The 27,650-nt window shown below is 57.5% G+C and overlaps 1 protein-coding gene across 2 annotated transcripts in view; it reads left to right on the plus strand.

Moving 5' to 3' along the window:
• Positions 1 to 27,650, plus strand: part of PDE2A (phosphodiesterase 2A) — a 43,446-nt gene that overhangs the window by 12,368 nt on the left and 3,428 nt on the right. The window contains exons 2-29 of one of the 2 annotated variants that reach the window (XM_021532453.3): positions 7,954 to 8,005; positions 19,022 to 19,111; positions 19,569 to 19,657; positions 20,071 to 20,180; positions 20,729 to 20,784; positions 20,860 to 20,919; positions 21,018 to 21,177; positions 21,265 to 21,317; positions 21,805 to 21,879; positions 21,988 to 22,029; positions 22,115 to 22,183; positions 22,304 to 22,434; positions 22,563 to 22,674; positions 22,759 to 22,798; positions 23,256 to 23,319; positions 23,412 to 23,490; positions 23,573 to 23,750; positions 24,624 to 24,736; positions 24,992 to 25,069; positions 25,282 to 25,404; positions 25,610 to 25,680; positions 26,038 to 26,160; positions 26,264 to 26,351; positions 26,460 to 26,507; positions 26,615 to 26,689; positions 26,846 to 26,945; positions 27,182 to 27,294; positions 27,557 to 27,595. In XM_021532453.3, the coding sequence (XP_021388128.2) occupies positions 7,954 to 8,005; positions 19,022 to 19,111; positions 19,569 to 19,657; positions 20,071 to 20,180; positions 20,729 to 20,784; positions 20,860 to 20,919; positions 21,018 to 21,177; positions 21,265 to 21,317; positions 21,805 to 21,879; positions 21,988 to 22,029; positions 22,115 to 22,183; positions 22,304 to 22,434; positions 22,563 to 22,674; positions 22,759 to 22,798; positions 23,256 to 23,319; positions 23,412 to 23,490; positions 23,573 to 23,750; positions 24,624 to 24,736; positions 24,992 to 25,069; positions 25,282 to 25,404; positions 25,610 to 25,680; positions 26,038 to 26,160; positions 26,264 to 26,351; positions 26,460 to 26,507; positions 26,615 to 26,689; positions 26,846 to 26,945; positions 27,182 to 27,294; positions 27,557 to 27,595 (2,431 nt within the window). Of the gene's footprint in view, positions 1 to 7,953; positions 8,006 to 8,746; positions 8,897 to 19,021; positions 19,112 to 19,568; positions 19,658 to 20,070; positions 20,181 to 20,728; positions 20,785 to 20,859; positions 20,920 to 21,017; positions 21,178 to 21,264; positions 21,318 to 21,804; positions 21,880 to 21,987; positions 22,030 to 22,114; positions 22,184 to 22,303; positions 22,435 to 22,562; positions 22,675 to 22,758; positions 22,799 to 23,255; positions 23,320 to 23,411; positions 23,491 to 23,572; positions 23,751 to 24,623; positions 24,737 to 24,991; positions 25,070 to 25,281; positions 25,405 to 25,609; positions 25,681 to 26,037; positions 26,161 to 26,263; positions 26,352 to 26,459; positions 26,508 to 26,614; positions 26,690 to 26,845; positions 26,946 to 27,181; positions 27,295 to 27,556; positions 27,596 to 27,650 lie in introns of those variants that run through there. The other variant, XM_077790941.1, reaches the window with a different exon arrangement.

Below are 27,650 nucleotides of genomic sequence, written 5' to 3' on the forward strand. Positions count from 1 at the left end.
AGAGGCAGCATGCCAGCCCTTTGCCAGGAAGATGCCAGGAAGAACTGGGAAAATGGCTGGTGCTTATGTGCTAAAATGCCCTTTTCATTTAAAAAAAAAAAAAAAAAAAAAAACAGAAGAAAAAGGGAAAAAACATATTCCATTTTTCTCCAGCTGAAAATGAAAGTGATTATGTAACAAGCAATAAATTACAGAAAGGAATGAGTCATTGGAGCAAATCCCAAGAAAGGCACAGTATTTTTAGCTCCAACACCCTGTGCTGTACTGTGTATTAACCCTTGCAGGACTTGGGCCCCCACTGCAAAATGCCCCTAGGGTGACCCCCCCAGAGGCATCATATTGTTCTCTGTGAGGATTTTGTCCCTGTGACATTCCCAAGGGAAGATGGAAATTATGTAAGTTGTGGGCCCCTCATCCCATGGTCCTCCTTTGTATGGGATGCTTATGGGTGGTCCAAGGAATACTGCTCACCCCAGATCCATGTCCCCATCCTGGGCTAAGCCCCTGCTTCTCTTCCCCTCTGCTCATTCCCACTGGGATAATTAATCCTGATCCCTTCCTGAGACCCTGGGCACCACTGTTGTTTCCTTGCCAAAGAGCCTGAAGAATTAATTAGGAAATAAAAGCGAGGAACAAATTAATTGGAAGAGAACTAGCGAGGGAGCAAGTGAGCAATACTGCTTTAATCCAGGTTAAATTGGGGAGTGATTGCTTTGCTAACAGAAGAGATGATGAGGGAGAATTGGAGCAGGCAGGTGCCAGGTGAGACAATGGCAACAAGCATCCAGATGCCCAAGGGATGCCCGTGGAAAGATGTACCGAGTGAGGAGGAAAATCCTGGAGGCACCAGTAGGAAGCTGGAAGAGGAATCTGGAAGAGAGGCTCAGAGCATCCTGGGGGTGAGAGCTCAGAGTGTCCCAGGATCACCACTCAGCCCATCCTCGGGGACCCAGAGCTTGGAGCACCCCTAGGAAGAGAGCTCAGAATATTCTTAGAATTGAGGCATGGAGCACCCCTGGGATCAGGGCTCAGAGCACACCTGGGATTTGGGCTTGGACACCCTTTGGAACAGGGTTTAGAGCATCCCTGGAATCAGGGCATGGAGCATCCCTTTCCTAAGTGACACAATCATTCATGTCTACTTCTGAGAATCCTGTGGAATCAGGTACCAGCGCAGGGACCCTATTCCTCGTGTTTCTTTGGGGTATCCAAGCTGGTGGGAACCAGGCCTGCTTCTCTGTCTCTGAACAGATCCCTGGGTGTTCATGGCAGCACCACACTCCATTGTCACCTGGCAGCAACCCCACCCCTAAATAAGGGGCCAAGGAGAGCGGCAGGGATGAGTGAGAGCTGGTGGCCAAGTCCTCGTGGCCTGCAGCTGGAGAAGGGTCAGCTTGGAGTGACACAGCCAGTGCCAATGGATGTCATCTCCTCATCTTTTATTTAATCTGGCAGTAAATTTCTGTACTCCATATGCTTGGGCTGGGCTGGGCTCTTCCTTATTGCTGCTGGGCCACCTGGAAGGGTGGCGTGGCACTGCATGTCCAGGGGCTGCTCTACCCCCAGTACATGCTGTTCTGCAGGCACCTGCTGTCCCTTCTCCTGCTGCATGCTCTCATTCTGGCACGTGCTTTCCCCAGAATCCATGTGTCCCTGCAGAGACATCCTGTCCCTCTAGGCAGCCCCTGTCCTTATGGACATGTGCTGTCCCTCTGCAAACATCCTTTCTGTCCTTTCAGGCACCTGCTCTCCCTCAAGACACACGCTGTCCCCAGGTGTGCTGTGTCCTTCCAGGCACAGGGTGTCCCCCAGATGTGTGCTGTGCCCATGGATGTCACCTGTACCTCTGGACATGTGCTGCTCCCATGAATGCAGCCTGTCCCTATGGATACATGCTGTCACCCTGGATACAGGTTGTCCCTCTGGACACACGCTGTGCTTCTGGGTTCAGGCTGTCACCCACGGACACATGCTGTCCTCTGGGATTCAGGCTGTTTCCATGGACACATTTGTCCCTGTGGATGCATGCTGTCCCCATGGATACACACTGTCCCTTTGGATACACGCTGTCCCTTTGGACACAGGCTGTCCCTTGGGACACAGGCTGTCCCCCTGGATGCACACTGTCCCCCTGGATGCATGCTTTCACCGTGGCATATGCTAATTCCCTGGGTGCAGGCTGTCCCTGTGGACATCCCCTCTCCCTCACCCCCCTGAGGGTACCCTGGGGGTGTGCTCTGTCCTTACCCATGCAGGATAATCTCATGGGACAGGCTGTGTGCAACTCAGGAGATGAAATCCCACTAGCCAGGTTGAAGATGCTGGTGGCCACCATGCCCAGAGCTTGTCCACGAGGAGTGTTTGAGCCAGCTGGGAAAGCAGCCAAATAATGGGGAGAGAGAGGTATGGAAACAGAGCCAAGAGCCATCCCAGCCCCACAGGGACCTGACCACCACGGTGGGGCCAGCAGGGCTCTGCCATCCCATTTGTCCCCCTAATTAGCCCTGTCATGTGTGGGGGCTACTGGTGGCCCCCCAGCCCCCGCCATGCTCTGAAACGTCTCCATGGAGACCCTCTAAGGGCTCCATCACTTACTCCTCACGGAAATAATGGAACCATTCCCTCCACGGAATCTGCTCAGCTGGGAGGAACCCACAAGGAGCATCAAGTCCAACTTCTGGCCCTGCGCAGCACCACCCACAAGAGTCACATCACATGCCCAAAAGTACTGTCTAAATTCTGCTTGAACTCTGTCAGGCTTGCTGCTGCTCTGGGGAGGCTATTCCAGTGTCCAGTCACCTTCTGGGTGAAGAATCTTTTGCTAATATCCAACCTAAACCTCCCCAGACACAACTTCAGACCATTCCCTCAGGAGTGTCATTGGTCACCAGAGAGCTGAGATCAGTGCCTGCCCCTGATTCCCCTCATGAGGAATTTGTAAATGTGATGAAGTCTCCCCTCGGTCTCCTCTTGTTCAGGCTGAACAGACCAAGTGACCTCAGCTCTTCCTCACATGGCTTCCCCTCAAGGCCCTTCCCCACCCTCACTGCCCTCCTTTAGACTCTCTCTAGTGGCTTTACTGTCTTTTTTCTTTTGTGATGCCCAAAACTGCCCCCAGCACTCGAGGTGAGGCTGCCCCGGTGCAGAGCAGGTTGGGACAATTCCCTCCTTTGCTCAGCTGGTGATGCTGGGCCTGATGCCCCCCAGGACATGGGTGTGACTCTTGTGACTCATGTTCAACTCACTGTTGTCGTGGAAAGGTCCCTTTCCCCAGCACTGCTTTCCAGCAAATCATTTCCCAGTCTGTACTGTTGGGAAGGATGGATAAATATAATTATTCATAAATAATACAGCCAGGATGAGAACAGTCCTCCCTGCTAGCTGGACAATGCCCTTGCCTACGGATGGGTCCAGGGGTCGAGTGGACTGTCCCATCTCACCCCCCAAAATGTATGGGTCACCCCATACCTGTAACCCTCCCCTAAAACATCAAGTGCCCATGACCCCATTGGCCTGAGCTTTGTTCCAGCCCATCTTGAAGCCCCCTGATAAGGGGCTCTGAGGGGCCAGACGCTCTCTTGGAACTTCCTCCCTCTTAGGACTTCCACCCTCTCCTAGAGCATCCTCTTGTCTCTCCCCTTTCCCATCTCTTCAAGCCTCGCCATGTGCTGTGTCTGGCAGCTCCAAGCAAGACCTTTCTCCATCCCTAATAAACCTGATATCCCAAGAGCAGCCTTTAGAGATCTCTCGTCTCCATTCACCTAAACCGTCCAGGAGCACAGTGATCGTGACACTGTACATCAGGGCTGCCCCATCCCAGATGCAGAATCCTTGCTGAACTTCACACACGTGGCGATTGTCCAACTCTTCAATTTGCCAGCAGCCCCTCCCAGCTTTTTATTGTCTGTGAACTTGCTTAGTCCGAACTTCCAGTCCTGTGGCCAAGTAATTTATAAAGATGTTGAATGTAGGGAGCACTGGGCTCCAGGACAGTTTAGGTGAGTGGAGATGAGAGATCTCTCAAGGCTGCTCTTGGGATATCAGGTTTATTAGGGATGGAGAAAGGTCTTGCTTGGAGCTGCCAGATGCAGCATGTGGAGAGGCTTGAGGGGATGGGGGAGGAGAGAGACAAGAGGATGCTCTAGGAGAGGGTGGAGGTCCTAAGAGGGGGAAGATCCAAGAGAGGGGAAGTTCCAAGAGAGTATCCGTCCCCTCAGAGACCCCTTATTAGGGGGCTTCAAGGTGGGCTGGAACAAGGCTTGGGCCAATGGGATTACAGACACTTGATGTTTCAGGGGAGGGTTACAGGTGACCCATATATTTTGGGGGTTGAGATGGAACAGCCCATTTGACTTTTGGACTTATCTGTAGGTAAGGGTATTGTCCAGCTAGTAGGGAGGATTGTTTTCATCCTGGCTGTATTATTATGTATAATTATATTTATCCATCCTTCCCAACAGTTGAAGAGCACAGGACTTCCTCATCCTTTTGTTATCCTTCTTTGAATCCAATGATAGTCCATGGGATTTATCCATGGGGTATCCATGGGCAAAGCACAGAGCAGTAAATGAGATATTGATTGGGTGCCACTGTGGGGATTAGTGAAGAGTGGAAGAGCAGATGGATTGATTTCTGATGGGCTTTAGAGCTGTCAGCATACCTTGGATTAGCAGCTCCAGAGAAATAACACCCCAATCCATTCACGGATCCAGCAGGACCATTAGTGGCCACGTCCCCCAGGCTGAGCTGAGTCTCTGTCATCCCTGTTCTCTGGGCAGGACTCCAGCCCCGTGTGCCACCTGCACTGGCCACTGGTCCATCCTTTCCTGCAGGACAGGGACACTCCAGAAGGCATCACAGCCTCCCCAGAGCCAGCATCTGGCCCTGGTTCCACACCAGTGCCAGAGTTTAAGGGAGCACTGCTGATCCTGCATCACTCACAGCAGTCCTGGCCCAGCTGGGAACAGCCAGCCATGCTGCCCTCCTGCCCTGCTCTCCTCCCATCCCAGTGCTCCCAGTGTATCCAGTATGCCCACAGATGCTGCTCTGAGGGCAGGTTGCTGCAGTTGCCAGGGATGGAGAGAAATGGGATTTCAGGGTTCACAGGGTGTGAAGGTTCATCTTGGTGCCTTAACCCCCCTGCCAAATCTTCAGCTTTGGGAGTTTGATACCATTTGCTGCCAGCACCTCCCAGGGAAAAGCTGGAGTGGGGTTTATTTCAGTGTCTTGGTGTGGAATATTCCATTAACATGGAATAAAGGTTAATATTTACTTGCCTGCATGAACTTTATTCCCATTGATGCCATCAGAAACCTTCCAGATGGGATGCGGCGTGGTTGCTCCCCAAGTCCCCAGGAAGAGACAGGAGGCACAGTACTTGATTGATCCACTCCAGCTTGGGAACGAGGGAAATCTACAGGATGGATGGGAATATGGGAAGCCCAGCTGCTGCCTCTCCTCAGCACCTACACTTATTTCCCAGCAGCTCCAGGGCTGAGTTCTGAGGCTGTGTGCATCCATCTGAGTACTGTGATGTTCCCATGCAAGGAATGCCATCCTTGGGGCACACAGAAAGGCCAGGAATCAATAATTACCCCGGGACTGACTGGGAAATGAGCAATGATGCATGGATGCAATGGTGGTACTTCAGCACCAGTCCCTGCACCCTTGCATCCTTGCACCCGTCTCCCATTCCCCTGTCCCCAGGTGCTCCTGTGTCCCTACACTGCCAGTCCCTGTGCCCCGTTTCCTTGTGCCCCTGTCCCTGTGTCTCACTCTCTGTCCCCAGGCCTCTGTGCCTACACCCCTGTGCCCCCAGCCCCTCCCCTGCCATGTCCCTGTAGCTCCTGTGTCCCTGCACCCCTGTCCTACCCCCTGTCCCTGGGCACCTCTGGGCGAGCACAAGGGACAGCTCCGTGCTGTGTCCCTGTGCCCAGCAATGCCTCTGTGTTCCCTGGGCAGCTGTGCTGGCTGTGAGCTGCTCCGTGGGCAGCTCTGGTGACAGGGTTGTGCCAGGACATGGATCCTGCCAGCACCCAGCTCCTTGGGGCTTTCCCCATTGCTGGCCCCACCTGCTATTCCCACCTACTTTATTCACGGATCCCTGGACCCGCATCCGTGCCAGCAGGACCTGGCCGGGCTGGGGTGACACTTGGTACCTGCAGCAGGGTGAACCCATAGCAGGAGATTCCACACCCTGATTTTGGGGATCTGGCGGCTCTGGTGCTGTCCCGTCAGAAAGATGGGCACTGTCAGGCGCTGCTCTGGGGGGGCTGCGTCGGCTTGAGGGGTTCATGATCCTGTGCCACCCCCGCCGCCCTGTGCCGCCCCCAGGGCAGGACCACCGGAGGCCGGGGTGGCTGGGGCAGAATGTCCGGGACCGGCCGGGAGCTCCTGGTGGCCCTGGCCACTAGATGTCCCCGCGGCTCCACGGGCCACCCTGACCCTCCTCCGGCCTCCCCGGCCCGGCATCCTGCGGGTCGGGGTGCCGGGAGCGAGGTGGAGGGCGTAGCATGCGGAGTGTCCCTAAATCCTACCATGCTTGGCCCCCGCCTCGAGGTGGCATTTCCTTATCACCGCCTGTCCTAAGGAGGGTTGAGAGACGATGAGAGAAGGTTCGAGTCCTTTACGAGCCCCCAGCCAAACCTCAGAGCACCCTGTCCCTGAGGAGCGCCCTGGGGACATGGACAGAGAGGTGCGCGGACACGGGAGTGCCTGGACAGGGAGCGGGACACAGGGATGCAGAGACACAGGGACATGGAGAGGCGAGGGTATAGGGGTGCAGGGACACGGGAGGGAGTCCCGGAATACGGAGGAAGATCAGGCCATCCTCCCCCAGACCAGAACTTCTTATTCTGCCCGGAGGAGGAGAGATGGAGATTGTCGCACTGCCGGTGTCCCTCTCACCGTGTGGCGTGTGGCCATCGTGTGACGGACGATTTGAGCACGTTGACCCTCCATTCAGATTCCTAGGGGCCATTGGGATAGGGACAGCATCCCGAAATCCTGGTACTTATGTCGGGGCGGAGGAGGGGAGGAGGTGGCACTCCTCACTGAAGGTTAATATAGGAGGGTAGGGGCCAACAGACCCTATAAGGTGTCCCCAAGATGAGGGTTCCCCCCTATCCAAGAGCGGGTTGCTGGGTAGGACCCCCTTCAGTATCCTCTAGGATGGGGGGCAGGGAAGACTTTCTCTACTGAGCCCTGCATCAGAGTTACCTTAGGGCAAGGGATGGGATGAGATTTCGGCCCCTCCATCAGGGAGGATGAGGGGAAGACCGCCCCAACCCAAACGTGAGGCGCAGCCTTTTAGGGGGGAGGGGTCGTTTTACTGGGAGGTGAAACATGCCCCAGAAGGGAGAAGGGGAAGGGGGAAACTCCTGGCCCGATCCCCGAGAGGGGAGGGTTTAACACGGAGGGAGATTGTCGCCCTCCCAAATACCAGACCCGTGACGGCACACCCGGCACCTGCCCCACAAGGAGAGACTGCCAGCCCCGCTCTCCAGAGCGGAGCTCCCCAAATTGGGGAGCGACGCCCTGATCCTCTCCCCACATGGGCACCCCCGCCCCACCCCGGTTTCCCCTTCAGCACCCCACACTGGGACTCCTATTCCTGACCCCCTCCCAGTACTGGGGAGTGACATCCCGACCCATTCCCACATCGGGACCACCCGCCCCACGCCGGGGACCCCCATCCCACGCTGGACAGTGATGTCCGATCCCCCCGGCACCCCTCACCCCCCGCCCATCCTCGCTCCTTAGAGCCCCGCGGGGCCGCTGCCCCGCAGAGCAGGTGCGGGGCGTGTCGCGATCGGACGTGTCGTGACGGGGCGTGTCGCGGCGGGGGCGTGCCCGCATCCCGCGGGCGGTGCGGGGCTGCGCGGGACCGGGATGGTGCCGGGATGGTGCCGGGATGGTGCCGCGGCTCCTCATCGCGCTCCTTCGCTTTTTCAGCCGCGGGTTCCTGCGGGCGGGGGACGCCGCTCCCGGCCCTGAGGCGCTACAGGTAGGGACGTCGGGACCTCCGCCCCGAGGGGTCCCCCGCACCTCCCTCCTACTCGGGACCCTCCTCTTCTCAACCGGGATTTCCATCCCCAGCCGCATCCCCTCCCATTCGGGACCCCAATCCCAGCTATCACCCATCTCACCTGGGACCCTCAACCCACCTCCCCCCGTCCCACCCGGGAACTCAGATTCGCCTCCGCTCCCACCCGGGACCCCGACCCACGTCCCCTGACACCTGGGACACTCGATTCACCTGCCCTGTTACTGGGGACCCCCACCCCCAAGCACCTCTTCTTCCACCCGGGACCCTCAGCCCTCCTCCCCTCCCAAACCACGACACGCGACTCGCCTCCTCTCCCCCCGGGACCCCCATTCCCACGACCTCCCCTCCCGCTCGGTCCCGGGGGTGGGTGGGGGTCCCCGTGTTTATGCTGTGGGGCGGGGTTGGGAGTCGGGGCTCCCGTTTCGCCGTGCTCGGACTCCTCATCCCTTCCCGCACCAAGGGCGGAGGGGGTTCTCCCGAGCACCTTTGCACCCGCTTCTCTCCCCCTTTTCGGTGGGGGGCTCTGAACGCCAACGGGGAGAGCTTGACAGGGAAACTGAGGCACAACGGGGGCTCCCGAGGCGGAGGGCGACGGTGCCGTTTTGTGTCGTCGTCCCCGTCCCGCCCCCCACACCCCCCACCCCCGGCCGCACCCCGAGGATCGAGCACACGCTGGGCTTCCCGCAGGGAGGAGCAGGGGGCTGGGGGGTGCGGATCCCGGCGGGATCCCGGGAGGAAATGGGCTGGACTGGCAGGGAGGGGGGGCCGGCCCGGTCCCGAGGGGACCCTCACGCCCTCCGGCAGCCGTGCCAGGAGTCGGGCCGCGCCATGGGGACTCTCCAGGACACTGTGAGCGACCCTGGGGAAAGGGATACCCTGGGGGTCCCGGGGGATCTGTGGCCTCGGGCTGGGGGTCCATTCTGTCCTGGGGCGTTTGGGGTGCGATGTGCTTGGGAATGTCTGGGGGTTTCGGTTTTTCTGGGGGGTTGGAGTCCCCCCTTCCCTGTGTCCCCTCGCCCCTCTGGCAGTGGGAGCCTCAAGAGCTCGGCTGCGTATTCCATCCTGCCGCCAGACCTCGGGGTGGGTGTGCTGGGAAGGACGGAGCCCCTTCAGCACCCTCAGCAGGACTCAGCTCTGAGCCCCCCACCCTCCTTACACCAGCTGCACATTTTGGAGAGATGGAGGCTGCATCCCAGTATGTGGGTGGGAAAACACTTGGTCCTTCCCGCTCCTGCACCTTCGAGCGCACCCAAATTTGGGGAGGGGGTGACTTGAGGGGGGTTCTTCCCCTCTTGCAACTGCCTGTTCGCCTGGATGGATCCCTGACCTGCGTGCCGATGGTTTTGGGTGTAAGAACCGCGGCCTTGGTCCCGCTGCGGGTACAGCTGCTTGGGGGGTTCCAGGGGGCTGTGGGTTCAAGACAGGAGCGAGGACCTGGAGATTCAAGCTGGGAAACGAAGGGAAGGAAACGCTCTCTGGGAAATTGCCGAAAGCTGCTGACGGAGAGAAAGAAGCTGAGCAGGGCCAGTGTGCCCCGGGCGGGGGGGAAATGAGCCCACCCTCCCCCTCCGGATGGGAAGGTGGCGGCTTGAGGACATCGGAGCTGTCGCTCTGCACGGGGGTGGGATGCGACACTCCTCACCGCCCAGTGCAGTGCTATGGGGGTCCCTGTGATCCCTGTCGGTCCCAGCCCTCCAGAACCCTTCTGGCCCCGACCTAGGAGGGCGCTGACTGCAGGGCAGGCTCTGAATCCGGGACACAGCCCCCCAAGGGGATCTGGGGTGGGGGGAAGGGGGGGAAGGGAGCCACAGCTCCCAGCCTGGGGGGGCCAAAACACACCCATACCCATATGGGGGGGAGTGGGCAGACTGGTTTTCTCCCAGACCACCAGTGCTGGAGTGGCAGCGATGAGGAGGAGTGGATCACATTGTGGGGCCAAGATGCAGCCCCAGCCATTCCTGGCTGTGGCAATGGGATGTGACTCAGGATGTATGAGGAGTGAGTGGTAGGGATGGATCCTGCCCTTTCTTCAGCACATCCCAGCGCAGGGTAGATGAGGAACAGCTCATCCCCCACAAAATACCACAGGACTCCTGTCCCCATTGGTGTTCTGGGCACTGACTGCATCTGGAACTCCCATCCCTGAGCCTAGGGGGGCATATATGGGGCATACAGGGCTTGTGGCATTATTACCCTGCAACACCCTGCAGTGGGGTGAAGCTGAGAACGTCTGTTCCTCCTCTCCCTCCCTGCCATGAGCTCCAATGCAATTACCTGCAGAGTGGATCATGAATCAAGCAGTAATTGATACGTGTTCACAGCCTGGAGAAGCAGGAGGGGCTTGGGGAGGCGCCCACTGTCCCCAGGGATTGGGAGGGGGCTCTGGGGGACGATACTCAGGCACCTTTACTGACCTGCCAGGGATTGGGGGGGCTTCAGCCAGCATCGTGGGGCTCCTCCTGCCTCAGTTTCCCCTTGTGTGGGCCCAGCCACGTTCAGTGGGCTGAGGACCTGTTGAGGGCAGTGAGGGGACAGGCGTATGCGGGCGTTTGTCCTTGCGCTTCCTCTGGCAGACACAAACACATCAGCAGGGCAATAAAGGGGAGGAAAGGGCCGTGGCGGCTTCTTTCCATTACATGCAGCAGGGCTGGCTTCCTCCCACACTCAGAGGGCCGGGAGGTAGAGCTGGATCCCCAAACTGGGATCGGTGGGTGCACCCCAGAGTTTCCCAGCCAGGCGGTCCCCACAGGCCAGGGGTCGAGGAGTCACTGCTTGCAGGAGTGGAATCAGCCTGTGCTGGCACTGCAGTGGCCTGGTGCTGGTTTTTGAGGGGCAGTGGGGTTTGGGATATACGTTCCAGTGCTCTCATGCCTCATGACATCACCTGGGAAGGGAGGTCTGAAGTGGGAGTACCCTGCTGGACCCCAGGCAGTGGAGCTGGGATGGGGATGTTCCTGCTGCACCCCAAGCAGAATGAGTTGGAGGGGATTAGTCCTGCTGCACACAGAGGGAATTAGTCCTGCTGCACCCTGGGCAGTGAGACGCTGGGACAGGATCCTCCCGTTGCAGGATGACATGGTGGCATCTTCCCCCTGAACGGGATAGGCCCCGTGGGTGACCTTGGCTTTTTGGAGTCAAGCTGTGACATTTAGCAGGGAGGTGGTGGGCTGGGATCCCCTGCAAGCCTGGGTCTGGAGGGTGGTCCTCTGGGAGCTGAGTCCAAGGATTTGGGTATCCTGTTGCATACCCACCCTAGCCACTCCGTGGATGTGGGGGAGAGGATGGTGGGGACCTGCCTGAGGGAGCCATGGGGTGGAAAATGCCAGGGAATAGAGCTAGCTCTCGAGTCTCCCTCCTCTTGGTGCAGGAGAGATCACTGCTTCTGGCCTGCCTCTGGCAGATGCAGGGAGTCTGGCACCTTTGGATGCTCTGGCCACAACTTTGGAACCCCCACCCTAGATAAGGGGAGGCTGGAGGCCAGACCCCTGTCTGCGTGCTGACCCATTAAACACCAGCACTGTGATTCTTTCTGCCCTGTAATGGGCTTTGGTCTTCTCCTGGCCATGCCTCAATTTCACCATCTGAGTAGTGAGACCCTCCCCCCTACCCCCAATTCCTAGACCCCTTCACGGCAATTAAGAGCTGCATCCCACCATCAAACCCTCTCAGGCATGGAAAATAAGAGCAGTCCCTGTACAGACAGAGTGGAATCCCCTGGTGGGGGCAGCTCTGGCAGCCCCCAGCCCCCCACACCCTGCTCCGGAGCACTGCCCAAATCAAATTCCTCCCCAGCTGCAGATGGCCAGGAATTCAATTTTCCCAGATCCCATCAGAGACTGATAAATGAGGTCCCTAATCACTGTGCAGATCCCATTAGCGCCAGCCATACCAGGAGGGGATGCACGGATGGATGTGGGAACGCTGCATCTCCTTTCCCATCCCACTGATTCCTATCCCCCCAGGGGACTTAGATGTCCCCCAAGCCCTCTCTGGCTTCATCCCCAGAGCTTTGCCATGATGGTCGCAAGTAGAGCCAGGCACTGAGACCCCTGCATGGCTAATCCACCAGAAAACATCTAGGAAAGTCCTGGAAACCCAGCCAGTGTGGGTGGGAAGGGGACTATATGCTAGGGAAGTTTTTCCAGCAATGCCATGTCCCAGGAATGCACATCATGCCGCCTCTCTCCCAGCACTGCCACTGCCAGCACCCAAAGCTTGGTGCCAGCTGGGTGCCAGGATGTTTCTGTCCTTTGGGGTGAAGGCACCTGCATACCAGTGATTCTCCTAACCATGGGGCAGTTTCCCTGTAGCTGCTGTAGGAGGGTCCATGTGCCCCTCCCTGACATGAGTTAGGGACAAGTGACGTGGGGCTGAGTGGGGTCCCTTTCCCCCTCTCTGACGTGGCTTAGAGACAAGTGACAGTGAGGCCCCCAGCCCTCACCACCTTCTCTTAGAATAGTGAACTAATTAGTGACAAACTAGTGACAGATCATTAGGCTAGTGGCCGAGCCAGCTGTTCCAAGAAGGCCACGATGTTCTGGGGACGGAAATCCTTGAGGACTGTGGCTGCTGTCCCGATTTGTCCTGCCCGACAAAGGGACATCAACAGGAAGCAACCTTGACTCCAGCCCAGTTCTCTTGGCCCCGGGAGGCCAGGCCAGGATGTGGGAGGACAGACTAGGAGCACCCCAAGGGCTTGTGAGCTGCCAGAGGTTAGGAAATTTGCTTGGTTCAGCAAAACATGCCACTCAGAATGTGTGGGGTCCTCAGGGAGTGGCATCTGTCTGGTTCCAGGCTGTCAAAACTGCATGTGCAAATGGTCTGTGCAAATGTCCTGTGCAGTGTGAGCATGCCAGGCTCCAGCGAGGCTGATGTGTGGGTGAGGATGAGGAGGAGGAGGAGGGGGTAAGGGATGCACTAAGCTCCAGGGAGACAGTGGGCTCAGTACTCTTCATTCCACCTAAACCAAACTCTACTGCCATTCCAGGCAGGTCTTGCATGGCCATGACCCTTTGCTGGTAGGGAAACTGAGGCAAGAAACCTCCACAGAAAGGGAAACTGAGGTAGGCATGCAGGGCTACTTGTGTGAATTTTTGGGATGGCTAATTCCACAGACTTGTGTCCTCCAGCCCTTGGAAGCCTCAGCCTGGATCACTGGGTGCCAGGGTAGCTCCATGACAGGGTCCTGCACCTCAGCCCTTGCTTCCCATCCATGTTGCAATAGGACCCCAGGCAAATGACCATGAGGAGACAAGAGATATCCCAGAAGTGTTTCCTTCCTGTTTGCCCTCATTATCCCCCTGGAAAAGATGAGGTAATTAAGGAGCTACCGTGTTACAGGTTGTTGCTGCCTGATTAGATTAAAGCAATGTAATTTGGAACTAAGAGCGGTGCTGGGAGGAAATGGATGGATGGCTTCCCAGCTGGAGTTGGGCAGAGCTGCCAGCTCTACCTTCCATCCATCCCTCCATCCTCTGTTGCCCTGGACCTTGCTCCAGGGATACTGCTGGAGGGTTATCAGGGGTTCTTCTCTGGGGGACTAGAGATACTTCCTCTGTTTTCTCACCCTTACAGAGAGGATTTCCTGGGGAATTGTGACTGTGGGGCAGAGGGAAGGAGCCTGGAGCAGTGCTGGGGGTGACAGAGACAGGGTGACAGGGTGTCAGCAGTGTGACAACCTGTGGCAAAGCTGAAGGGTTTCAGGGATGCTCCGGGGTGGGGGGAGGGTGGGAACAGGGCTGCTGTCTCTATTCCCCAGCTCTGTGGGGAGGATTCCCTGGGAAATCGTGCCTTTGGGCCGGGAAGAAGGAGCAGTGCAGGGAACAGGGACGGGGTGACAGGGTTTTAGCAGTGTCACTCTGCCCACAGTACAGCTGGTGACAACAGAGTGGTAACTGTGCTGCCTTCAGGAGTTGCTTCCCTGCTCCTTAGCTCAGTTTCCCCATTCATACCCCAGGGTCAGAAGCTGGTGATCTCCTGCCTGGCCCTGCCCCTTGGTTGTTAGCCTGGCGTTGCCAACACACAGACAGAGCTCGGCTATATTTACCCACCGTGGCCGGAGCACGAGGCCGAGCAGCCAGGGGAAAGCAGCCCCCCAGAACTGGACGGGGCTGGGGCGGCTCAGCATTGCTGGAGGTGGGAGAGGAGGATGAATCATGGCTCAGGGATATTTTGGGATATTTTTAATGCCGCCAGATTGCTCGGCAAATGCTTGGGCAGGGTGGTGCGGGTGCAGGCCGGGTGTTTGCTGGCAGCTGTGGCTCGGTTTGGGGGCCTAGGGGGATCAGCTGCTCCCCGTGGTGCTGTCACTCTGCAGCCGTGCATTGGAGAGGTGACAAAGGCAGGGACATCTGTCCCCATGCACTTGGAAACAGCTCTGGGTGTGATGGGTGGGGGGGCAAAAGAGGGTCCTGGAACATCATCTTCTTCCTTGAAGGGGAGGCAGGAGGGGAAAAAGTTTCTCCATATCTTTCCCTGGGAAGGGGAAAGGGTTGGGAAAAGGCAGAGCTGGGGCATGGGAGAGAGGATGGGTGTGTCTGCCTGCAGCGTTGTGGTGGATGGGGAGCCCTTGGACAGGGACAGGTACCCAGGCACCCTCTGGGTGAGACCCAGGAGTGGTGAGGGGCTGTGAGGGTGGAGGTAGGCTGCCTCCCAGGATTTTGCTTCTCACCTGTCAAATGTAACAAGATCCAGAGGCTGGTGGCTAAAAATGCATCCTATCTGAAGAGACCACAGTGGGAGGGAGCCCCCAGCACTGGCTCTCAGCCTTGCAACAAGGTGACTACATGGCCACCCTCCTCATCCAGGGCTCTGCTTGGTAGGGAATTCCCTGGGGAGCACTCTGTCCTTGAAGACTGCAAACCCTCTGTGAGAGACATTGGGGCTGGTGAGACAGGCAGCAGGGGGGTCCTTTGCTGTGCCCCAGACTCCTCCTTGTTGTGCTTTGCACTCCCAAGCATCCCAATCCCTTTGCAATCTGAACCTGTAAAATCCATTGAGAAGCATCTGCATGGGCTGTGGGTAGGGGGATGTACCAGGCACCAAGAGCTGTGCACTCAGCATCTTGGATGCTCTAATTTGATTTGGGGCCTGCAACTGGGGGTGAAGTTGTCCAGACAGAGCAATGTCCAGCTCCATCCCAAAGGTGATTGCTCAGACAGGGGCTAATAGACTAATCCACTGCCAAAATTAATTGGGCTCATTTTCCTTGCATTCACAGATGGATAAGGTCCCACTGGAGGGCAGGAGCCGAGTAAGCTCTGAGGGCTCACTGTATCATGGATGCCTCAAGCTCAAGCAGTCACCTCTGGCAGATCATTTACTTGGAGTTTTTACAGCAAAGCTGGGCTGGAAGCTTGGCAGGGAGATGATTCATTTCCTCGAGCTTCTTTGGGGAGGGTTGTGGCAGGAGTCTGCCACTGAAGCCTGGGCTGCTGCCAGCATTCCGCTGTAGAACCAGCACCCATGGGTGCTCTGGCAGCGACGTCAGGATCCATCTGGGGCCTCCCCAGCCCAGCATCCCCTTGCCAGGCAGGGTGGAGGTCCTACAGCTCTGCTCAGCTCTCTCATCTCAGATGCTCCTAGGCACCTGGTATTGCTGCCTGGCTCTCCGTGCCTGTTTTCCCATGGTTAAAGAGGTGTCCAGTGTGTGGCAGGTCCCGGTTTTGAGCTTTCAGCTCTCTTCATACCAACTCTACTCACTGAGTGCTCAGGTGTGTCCCCCCTCAGAGAGAGACCCCAAGGTCCAGGTAACCTCAAGTGGGCTGAACATCCCAGTGGGTGCCTCACTGCACTGGATCCAGCCTCTACCTACTGCCAGGAGGTTCCTCCTCACCCTTGGGGGAGCCTCCATTCATCTCCCAGGAGCAGGACCAGGAGAAGGGGTGCAAGCTCAGAGACCTGAGACCCTGTGACATCAGTGTCCTCCTCTTCTAGGCCCCACCCTCCGCATGGCAGGTGTGAAATGAACCTTTCTGGAGAGGAAGCTGGCCAGGATGGGATTTCTCTGTTTCATAAACATCCAGAGGAGATGGGGGTGCCAGGGAGGACAAACCAAGCTTCCACAGCTGCTGGTGGTGGGGGGGTCAGAGGACAGATGTTGCTGATCCTCTTGAAAAAAGTCATATTTTCACTGTTGGTAAATTCCCTCTGCTAAAAATACCTGATTTTAAATCCCAGCAGGATCTATGGAAGCCTGGGATGCAGGCTTGGGAGCTTGTGCTGGGGGTCTCCACCACCACACGCATGGGGACAGGATGCTTCTGCAGCTATCCAAAGGGAAAAAGAGGGGCAAAAAAGGAGGGGAGGAAAAGGGCCATTTTCCATGAGGGAGAGAGCAGGTAGTGCTCTGGAGGTTGGTCTGTGGCAGGATTTGGCTTTGCTAGAGTTGGGGGGTCTGTGTTGGATCAGAGACAAACCCTTACTCTAAGGAGATAAATTGGTGTCATGAATCTTCCACTGGCTCCAGTGGGAATATTGAGGCAGATATGGCTCTGGTGTTGCACTGCACCATGGGATGCTGGCCAAGGAGAGCTGGCAAAATTCCTGCCAGCATTGAGGTCCCATGGGTCACCGTGTCAGCTCCAGGAGTCTGGCAGGGTGACATCAGTAGCCTTGTCCTCTCAGGCCAGAGAAAAGGTGGCAACAGTCCATGGGTGGGCACTTCACAGAGCCACGTGTGTGCATCGTGGGGACAGGACAGGACAGGGTGCTGTTCACCTGCTTTGCAGGAGCAGCATTCTCAGCTCCTGGGGCTGTCAGCAGTGCCATGCTGTGTCCCCTTTCCACACCCTGTCCTTGGATCTGTCTCCGAAGCCCTTTCTCCATGCCCATTTTCAGACAGCATTTCCCTCCAGAGCTGCTGGGTGTGCAGCCCCTGGGATGAGGGTGTTGGACTCTGCTCCAGCAGCTAGGAATTACAATCCCTCTATGCTTTCTCCTGTTTTAATGAAGTTAATTAACCCCGTGCCCACTTGAGAAGTGTTACCATAGCTCTGCCCTCCACAGAAACTGGGATGCAGAGCAGGTGCTGGGAGCTGTCCCTGGGAGAGCTGTGGTCCCCACTGGGTGCAGGTAGAAGGCTTGGTGGGTCCTGGAGACATTCCTGGTGACAGGCATGGGGTGGCTGATGGTTTCATTTCTCCACTGGTGCTGGGGATGTGTGTGCCAATGCAGCCTCATCCAAAGACCCCGACATCTGTGGAGTAGTGATGGATCCGAAGGAGCCCCCACCCAAACTGGAGTAGTGCCTGGATGGTATGGATTGCTGGGAGTAGGACACAGGGGACTCCACAGCAAAGGGAAAGCCTGTCCATGGCAGTAACCAGGACATGGCTGTGGCAGTCACTCTGGCTATGCTGGCTCTAGGCCCAGGCTCTGTCCTAGCAGAGTCCCCAGGGTGAGTCTGCAGCATCCTCGGGGCTGGGGACAGCAGGTGAGGGTGTTGGTGTAAACCTCTGCTCTGGGCTGGAGGAGGTGGACTGGGAGTGGGATGAATGGGACAAATGGAATTAATGGGCTGAGCAAGTGGGATATGCAGGATGAGTGGGGTGAGTGGAAGGAGTGGGATGAGCCATTGAATGGGATGAGCCACTGAGTGGGATGTGTGGGTTGAGCTGGATGAAAGGAACAAACAGGGTGAGTGGGATGGGCAGGATGAGTGGGACAAGCCGGTGAGTGGGATGAGCCATCAAATGGGATGAGTTGGATGAACTGGATCAATATAGTGAATAGGCTGGGTGGAATGAGCAGGATGAGTGGGAGAAGCAGTTTAGCAGGATGAGTGGGATAAGTGGAAGGAGTGTGATGTCCTTCCTAGCCCACCCTCGCTCTCTCTGCCTTCTTTCTAGGCTGCAAATCCCCCTGCCAGCATCTGCTGCTGTCTCCTTGGCTTGGGAACATCTTCTTTTATCTCCTACAGCTTTCCCCTCACTGTTTCAGGGATGGACCTGTATTCCTAGGCCTAATAAAGCCACCACCCATATCCAGCTGACACCTGTCCATTCCCACACCAAAAATGCCACTGGCATTTGATGCCCCAAGCAGACCCAAGGGATCCACTCAGGCTGTGCCCCATCTTCCCCTGCCCCGGGGGGGACACTGGAGCATCTGGTGGGACAGAGGGATGGCAGGACAGCCACCTGTCTGAGGCCTGGCTGTATTCTACAGTGCATGTGTCTCCAGTGTGAGTAAGTGACTGGAGATGCGGCCCTGTTGGAATAACATCCAGCGCCGATGTCTTCAGCTGGAAGCACCCTCACCACTGGCCACGCTCCCAGTGCCACTTGGATCTGACCCCATGGCCAAGTATGCTCCCAGGCTGGGTGGGTAGCATGGCCCTGCAAGGGGCTGCTGTCCTGGATGGAGTCATGGGGTGCATGACAGTCCCCAGGTCTGGTTATCAGGAACAGAGCCTGGAGCCACCTGGCAAAGCTGGGACCAGAGAAGGAGCAAATCCCAACACCATTATCTAGTGTCTGATTTGGAGCATCTGCTATTTCCATCATAATATCATCCTTATCCCAGTTTCCCAGACAAGGGCTGGAGGCAGGAGCAGAGCTGGGAGGGTCACACCACAGAGCCCCCTGTGCTCTCCCAGTTTTTCCTTATGTCCATCCTAACACCTCTGTCCCTCCATGGGATTGTAATCCCCAGATGAGCTTTAATCCCTCTCCTTGTCCCATTTCTCTTCCCACTGGTGCTTTATGGCATGGCTAGCACAGAGGGCAGTGTGGCTCAGTGCCAAAGCCTTCTCTCCCTTTTAGGGACCTCCCCCCTCCCCACATGGTGGACATTGACCAACACAGGAGGATTTGGCTCCACAAAAGGCACCAGGCAGACTGGAGGCCACAACAAGGGGTCTGGGAGCAGAAGGACCCGTGCCATGGCAGGGGTCAGAGAGGATGGGTGCTGCAGTGCCCTTCTCCAGGACATCAAGCTCCAGTAATCCCCTGCTGTGCTCTTGTCTTTCTGCAGGATGCTCTACTGAGCCTGGGTGCTGCGCTTGATGCCACCACCCTGCGTGATGCCCTCCGCCACGCCCTTGTCACTCTGCTGCCCGCTGTGGTAGGTGGGGGATGCATCTACATTCCCTGGGGGGCTGGGAAGAATGTGGAGCAGAGCATCCTCCTTGGGTGGGTGGGGGTTATGGGGTTGCTGAGACCCCCTGGATTGTGGGGAGCCCAGGAGGGAGTAGAGAGTGGATTATCTGCTGGTTGATGCTGGTTGATGCTGGGGTTCAGCCTGGGGTGATGTGGCTCTGGTGCTCACAGTGGCCCCAGGGTGCTGGTGGCCCTGATCGTGGTGACCCTGATGCTAGTGGTGGCTGGGCATAGTGCCAGTGCCATTTCATGGGGCCCCCCAGCCATGGCTGAGTGTGAATGGTGCACACGTGTACAGGCACGTGCGCACACCTGCATGTGACTCTGTGCGTGAGCAGGGATGTATTTGTGAATATGTGCTTGTGCACCCGCGGGTGTGCACACACGTTTGCGCACACGTGTGTGCTGTCCCTCTCCCCCAGGAGCATGTCTATATCTACCTGCTGGATGGGGACACACGGCTGCTCTGCGATGACCCCCCCCATGAGCTGCCGCACAACGGGAAGCTCAGGTGAGCTCGGCCGCCTCCCCAGCCCTGGGCACGGGCACACAAATGTGGCCCAGCTGCTGTGCACGAACAGGCACGTGCATGGAAGGCAGGAGGGTTTCCATCCCTGTCCCCATCTCCAGCCTCATTCCATCTCCATACTTGTGGCCATCCGCTTTCCCTTCCCATCCTGGATGTGCACACATGCACAGGGGCTATGTGTATGTACAGGGACACACGTTGCCACGGGCTGCGTGTGTGCAGGAAGACACACATTTGTGTCCAGGGGCTGTGCATGCTTGCAGGGACACACATACGCACATGTGTTGCACAGTCCTTGAGCCTGTCCCTATCCCGTGGGTGTCTCTGCCCAGGGGTTGCCCCTTCCTGGGGGTTTACCTTCCTAGGGGGTGCTCAAAGTATCCCTGTCCCCACAGAGATGCTGTGCAGAAGCAGAAGCGGCTGGAATGTGGGGGGCTGCTCCCTGCCGAGCTCCCTGGCCAGCACCTGGGACCCCTGGCAGCGCCCCTGGCCCCTGGCACACAAGGTGGGAGCTGTGGGAAGGGTGGGCTTGGTGGACATAGATGGGGGTATGGGCATAGGTAGGGAGGGGGATTGAGATGTGAGTGGATGGATTGATGGAAGGATGGATGGATGGATGGATGGATGGATGGATGGATGGATGGAGCTGAGGAATGGATGGATGGATGGATGATGGATGGATGGATGGGATGGAGGATGGATGGGATGGATGGATGGATGGATGGGTGGATGGATGGATGGATGGATGGATGGATGGATGGATGGATGGATGGTCTGTCCATGGGTGGTAAGAGGCAGTGTCTGAAACAACAGTGTGTGGGTGAGTGTTGGATGCATCGACAGGTGGGCAGAAGCAGGATGGAGGCATGAGGGACAGTGAACCCTGGGGCTGAGGGATGTTCTCAGGGACAAGAATATGGATAGATGGCTGGCTGACTGGCTGCCTAGCTGGGTGGGTTATGACACATCAGGACTAAATGGGGACATGCATGAGTTCCACAGCTCCGGGCTGTCTCTGGGGCCCACCTGGGACCAACACTCTCTTGCTTGCAGTGCTCATCATCCCGCTGGTGGACAAGAACTGTGGGGCCGTGGTATGCGTCATCCTGGTGAGTGGAGGAACGTGGGCAGGGTTCTGGGGACAGGACCTGGACGTGAGGGTCCTGACATCACTCCTGCTCCAGGTACACTGTGGCCAGCTGAGTGACTCAGATGAGCAGAACCTGCATGCGTTAGAGAGACATGTGAGTGACTCCTTCTGAACTGTGGATCTGCCACCTGGGGACCTACCACCCTTTCTCCCAGCCCTGCTGTTCCTTGTCCCTTCTGCCCAACCTTGCAGGCCCTGGTGGCATTCCGGCGCCTGCAAGCCCTGCAGAAGTTGCAGCCCTGGCCCCAGGTCAGCCTCTCCACCAGCTCCTCCCAGACCTCTCTGGCCAAGCCTGAGAAGGCACCTGACAGCAGCTATAATGAACTAGACTGCAAGATCCTGCAGCTCTGTGGTGAGTGGGGGGACATTGGGAAGGGTGGGCTGTGTGGGCAGGGTGAAGCCATGCTCAGCCCCTCACAGCACTGTGACCCTCATACAGGTGAGCTGTATGACCTGGATGCCGCCTCCCTGCAGCTCAAGGTCATCAACTACGTGAGTAGTTGCTCCACCCTGTCCCCATCTGCCCCCAGCTCCAGGGCACACCAGGGAGCCCTGTTTTATTTCAAAACAAGAAAATCCCCCAAAGCCAAGTAAAGCCTCAGGCATTGGCTGAGAGTCATCAGTAGTGACCAGAATGATCTGCCTTCTAACAGCCATCAGTAGACTCCAGAGTTAACCGTGCCACTCTCCTCCCAAAAACTCCTTAAGAGAACGTACAGGTTCTTCTCCTGCTCTCTATTATTCTGTACCTCAGTATTACTCTCAGTAGTGTCCAGACAGAACAGCCTTCCTTCCGCTTGCCATCAGTAGTTTCCAGAGTGAACCTGCTCAGTCATGGGGAGGAAGTTCTGGGGGGAGACATCTAGTTCTCTGTGGCATGTGTGGGCGCCCTGGGCACAGGGAAGCAGAGGAGGGGCTGGATTCTACCTGAGGAGTGCTCGGGGCAGGCTGGGGTGCTGACCCTCCCCTTACTCCCCAGCTGAAGCAGGAGACCCAGTCTCTGTGCTGCTGCCTCCTGCTCGTCTCTGAGGACAACCACCAGCTCTTCTGCCAGGTAGGTGCCACTGGGACAGTCCCCAACCCTGACCCCCACAGAGGATTGCAGTCACCCCCTGACATGGTGTCTTCCTCATGGGCACCCACTCCTTCCCATCTTTTCCAGGTGGTGGGGGACCGTGTCCTGGATGAGGAAATCAGCTTTTCAGTGAGCAGGGGGAGGTGGTGAGGGGTTGGGAGGTCAGAGGGGTGGGCAATGGTGCCATGGACTAACATGTTCCCTTTCCCTGCAGCTTACCTTTGGGCGCCTGGGGCAGGTGGTGGAGGATAAGAAGCCCATCACCTTGAAGGACATCAGTGAAGTGGGTACCAGCTGTGTACCTTGCACACCTGGGGACCTGGGTGTCACCCCAGTGTCCCATGGGGCTTCCTGGAGTGGGCCAGAGGTGTTGGTTCTAGCCCCATCTTGCCTCTCCCTGCAGGAGGAGCACAAGCAGCTGAGCAGCATGTTGGGCTGTGAGGTCACCTCCATGCTTTGTGTCCCTGTCATTAGCCGGGCCACCTCCCAGGTGGTGGCACTGGCCTGCGCCTTCAACAAACTGAGTGGGGAGAGGTGAGCAGCATTTTGGCTGGGACTCTCTGTGGGCCTGCACCCCCTCACTTTTGGGGTGCTGGACCATTTGTCACTATGGAGAAGGGGGGGACCGATGGGGATGGACAACTGAGGTGTGCCCTCGCCAGCTACACAGACACGGATGAGCACAAGATCCAGCACTGCTTCTGCTACACCTCCACAGTGCTCACGAGCACCTTGGCCTTCCAGAAGGAGCAGAAGCTCAAGTGTGAGTGCCAGGTGAGCATGTGCAGGGCCGTACCACATGCGTGTGTGTGCCACATCTTGCACTAGTCACTAATGGCATTCTCTCTGTCCCCTCAGGCCCTGCTGCAGGTGGCCAAGAACCTCTTCACCCACTTGGGTAGGTGCACTGGAGAGCACCCATGGTGAGGGAGTGGAATGGGGAATGGATGACCACCCCCCAACCCCAGCCCTGGAGGGTGGTGGCAATGGGGTCTCTGTCCCCAGCCAGGGAGAACCTTGTCCCCTTGCTGGGGAATGGTAACAGAAGGGTGATATGAGCTGGCACAGAACCTGGCATGCACTGATGCTGCATGGCTGCATGCATGCATGTAGCATGACCATAGAGCTCTTAGAAACACGTGTGCACGTGTGCAGCTGTGTGTGTGCACTGCTGCATGCATGTACATGCTGCTCACACGTGCACATGCCCCACACAGCCCCCAGCCCTCTGTGCCTCCCAGACCTCCTGCCAGGACCCTGAGCTAAACCCTCCCCTCTGCTTTCATTGCATGAGTGAGGAATGAGGGGGCAGTGCTGCCTGGCTGGGGGTCCCTGACCCTTCACTACCCCTGCAGATGATGTCTCTGTCCTGCTGCAGGAGATCATTACGGAGGCCCGGAACCTCAGCAATGCTGAGATGTGAGTGGCAGTGGTGGGGCACGTGGGTGAGGGGACACAGGGGGGACACTGAGCCCCCCTGGGGGTGAGAATGGCAGCGGTGTGTCTTGCAGATGCTCTGTGTTCCTGCTGGACCGGCTCAGTCACGAGCTGGTGGCCAAGGTGTTCGATGGTGGAGTGGTGGATGACGAGGTGAGCACAGGATGGCATTGGGGGGCCTGGGGTTGTGTCCCTCCCCCCAGGGTTGCTGGTGATCCTCTTCCCCTGCCCACAGAGCTACGAGATCCGCATCCCAGCAGACCAGGGCATTGCTGGGCACGTGGCCACCACTGGCAAGATCCTAAACATCAAGGATGCCTACTCACACCCGCTCTTCTACCGTGGGGTGGATGACAGCACCGGCTTCCGCACCCGCAACATCCTTTGCTTCCCCATCAAGAATGAGAGCCAGGGTGAGAGAGTGATGGGGGCACACTGGGAAGAGGGTGGCACAGGTCTGGCACAGCAGGTGTCTTAGTCAGCACATGGTGGTTTGGTACGTGGACATGCCACTGTCCCTGGCACGCAGGCACAGGCACAGCATCATCCCCAGCCTGTGGGCATGAATCCTGTCCAAGCACAGGGGCGCAGTCCTGGCTCAGCACTGTCCCCAGCATGTGAACACCGCTCTGTCCCCAGCCCATGGGCACCATTCTGTTCCCAGCCTGTAGGCAGAGCACTGCCCCAGCACATGGGCATGACCCTGTCCCAGTCCCACAGTCACAGTCCTGTCCCCAGCATCAGGGCAGCATTCTGTCACATAAATGTGGGCATGGTCCTGTCCTGACCCTTGGGCTCAGTGCTGTCTCCTGGCACAAGGGCACAGTTCCTGGGTGTGATCCTGTCCCCCTGCAGACAAACACAGCACTGACCCCAGCACACAAACGTGACAGTATCCTAGTCCATGGCTCAGCATGGTCCCTAGGTATGATCCTGTCCCCGTGCAGACACTCAGCACTGTCCCCCAGCCCATGGGCATAATACAGACACTCAGCACTGTCCTTGAGCACATGGGCATAATCATGTACCCTACATGTGGGCACGATCCTGTCCATGATCATGTACCACCACCATGAACGTGGTACTGTCCCTGGGCATGAACCTGTCCCAGCCCCTGGGCACTGTCCCCAGAATGTGGGTGTCATGCTGTCCCCATCCCACTGTCCCTGCTACTTGGCCACACCCCTGTCCTAAGCGCACGGACACAGTGCTGTCCCCAGCATACAGACATGATCCTGTTCCCAGCACAAGGGCCTGATACCCCTGCTGTCCCCCCTCTGCTCCAGAGGTAATTGGGGTGGCAGAGCTGGTCAACAAGATCAACGGCCCTTGGTTCAGCAAGTTCGACGAGGACCTGGCCACTGCCTTCTCCATCTACTGCGGCATCAGCATCGCCCATGTATGTACTGAGGGGTCCTCCACTTGGAGGGTGTCACACACAAGGTGGGCTCCCAGCTCTGCCACAGCACAGAGGGATGGGGATGGGGGGATGTGTTTGTGTGGTACCTATTCTCTGGGGACAAGCGGAGGTGGCCATGAGATGGGAAGGGAATTAATGAGCACAAAGATGTGCTCTGGTGCCAGGGTGAGCTTTGGGGTGCTGGAGGGTGTCTGCCCACCCCCAGCACTCCCATATCCTGATCCTGCCCCACAGTCCCTGCTGTACAAGAAGGTGAATGAGGCACAGTACCGAAGCCACCTGGCCAATGAGATGATGATGTACCACATGAAGGTGAGGTAGCATGAGGACAAGGACAGGGCTGGGGACCCCTGCTGCCAGCATGGTGCCCCCACGCTTTATCCCAGGGTGGTCACACAGTTGGGTGGTGGTTGGGTGATACCCTAGGGCTCTCTGCTCTCACTGGCTGGTGAGAGGTTCATGTGGCCTTTGGGACAACCTGGTGACCTGGTCACAGTGTGGGTCACTGGCTATGGCTCCTGCAGGTGTCTGATGATGAGTACACCAAACTGCTGAGTGAGGGCATCCAGCCCGTGTCCACCATTGACCCCAACTTTGCCAGCTTCACCTACACACCACGCTCACTGCCTGAGGATGACACCTCCATGGTGAGGACCACAGAGACAACTCTCAACTGCCACCATCCCCTGCCTGGCCTTGGTCAGGTCATATATCCTAAACCTGGAGTGCTGGGGTGTTGGGGTGAAGGGTTGCACGTCTGAGCATCTTCCTGCTAAGCAGGGGGAGGGGTGACTTGTGGGGAACCTTGCTGGCATGGTCATTCCTTGCCACTCATCATATCCCTTCTGCCAGGCCATCCTGAGCATGCTCCAAGACATGAATTTCATCAACAACTACAAAATGGACCGTCAGACGCTCACCAGGTGAGACCTTATCACTGTCCACTTTCCCTGTCTCCATCCTCATTTCCATCCCCATCCACCTATCTCATCCCCTCCATCTCCTTCCCCATCCTTGTCCACACCCATGTCCCTGTCCCTGTCCCTATCCACCTTCTCATCACAGTCCACCTTCTCTGTCTCCTGTCTGAATCCTCATCCCTATCCCTATGCCCACCCCCATGCAGATAACTGTCTGTCTTCCCTGTCCCTATCGGTCCCATCCCCATCCCATCCTCATCTTCATCCCCATCCCCATGCCTGTGCCTGCCTGGTAGACACCTGGCAAGGTGGAGGTCCCTGTGGGGTGAGACCCACCCTGCATGGCTTTGCCCTGTCCAGGTTCTGCCTGATGGTAAAGAAGGGGTACCGTGACCCACCCTACCACAACTGGATGCATGCGTTCTCCGTCTCCCACTTCTGCTACCTGCTCTACAAGAACCTGGAGCTCGTTAACTACCTGGAGTAAGGCCAGGTGCTATCCCTGCGCCTGTTCTCCAACCCCTGGCCTGGCTGGGGTGCTCCCTGCTCTCCTGCCTGCCTCAGTTTCCCTCCTCTCCCTCCCCAGAGACATCGAGATCTTTGCCCTCTTCATCTCCTGCATGTGCCATGACCTGGACCACAGAGGAACAAATAACTCCTTCCAGGTGGCCTCGGTGAGCTGAGCCCAGAGCTGGGATGGGCAAGGGGGAAGGAGAGGTATGGGGACAGCTGTGGGGGTCTTCACCCCATAGTTCCATCATTCTGGCTGCTCTACCTTGCAGAAATCAGTCCTGGCTGCGCTCTACAGTTCAGAGGGCTCTGTCATGGAGGTAAGATGCCCCAAATCTCTCATTGTCCATCACTCCTGGGTTCTGGTTGCGTGGCAGCATCCTTGCCTGCTCCCTGCCTGCTTTCATGGTCCTGGCTTCTCCCACAGAGGCATCACTTTGCCCAAGCCATTGCTATCCTCAATAGCCAAGGCTGCAACATCTTTGACCACTTCTCCAGAAAGGTGAGCCCTCCACCTTAACACCTCTCTCATGCCACCCCCTGCCCGTGCTGAGCCCCTGCATCCTCTCCAGACCTCCTGCTCCCCATCCCTGGATCCTAGGGGATGTGGGAGCTGGCAGGGGCACAGAGCTGGTCACGGCAGCTGCCTTGCCCACAGGACTACCAGCGCATGCTGGACTTGATGCGGGACATCATCTTAGCCACTGACCTGGCCCACCACCTCCGCATCTTCAAGGATCTCCAGAAAATGGCAGAAGGTGAAGATCCTGGGATGGAGATTGGGATTGGGATTGGGATTTGAGGGGTGGTAGGAACTCACCCCACCAAGGCTGGGAGGTGGCACAGGAGGTTCTTACTTCAGGGGTGATAGAGGCTGGGACATGACACAGAAGGTTCTGGCTGTCCCTAAAGTGCTCACATATGGCATGATGGGGGCTATGGAGCTCTGTCCTGAGCTTCCCATCCCAACCCCTGCCTCACACTCTGCCCACAGTGGGATATGACCCCAAGAACAAGCAGCACCACAGTTTGCTGCTCTGCCTGCTCATGACCTCCTGTGACCTATCTGACCAGACCAAGGGCTGGAAGACCACCAGGAAGATTGCAGTGAGTACCACACCATGATGGAGCTAAACCCCCTGAGTGCCACCTCACAACCCACCTAGGACACCTGCATATCCCCAGGGACACACCTGCCTCTCATGGAGTGGGTTCCTCCATGCAGGACCCTGGACCATGCAGAACCCAGTCCCTCCAAGCCAGACCACATCCCTGCTTGATTCAGAGCTGTGGGGAGGAATCTGGAGGGCAGTGGGGATGGGGTATCATCCCAGGCTGCACCCCTTGTGCTGACACCTGTCTCTTGCAGGAGCTGATCTACAAGGAGTTCTTCTCCCAGGGTGACCTGGTAGGTACCACCTAACAGGGCTGGGCTTGGCCAATGCTCCTAGAAAGCATCAATG

Source organism: Lonchura striata, chromosome 2, assembly GCF_046129695.1.
Source record: "Lonchura striata isolate bLonStr1 chromosome 2, bLonStr1.mat, whole genome shotgun sequence".
Lineage (NCBI taxonomy): Eukaryota > Metazoa > Chordata > Aves > Passeriformes > Estrildidae > Lonchura > Lonchura striata.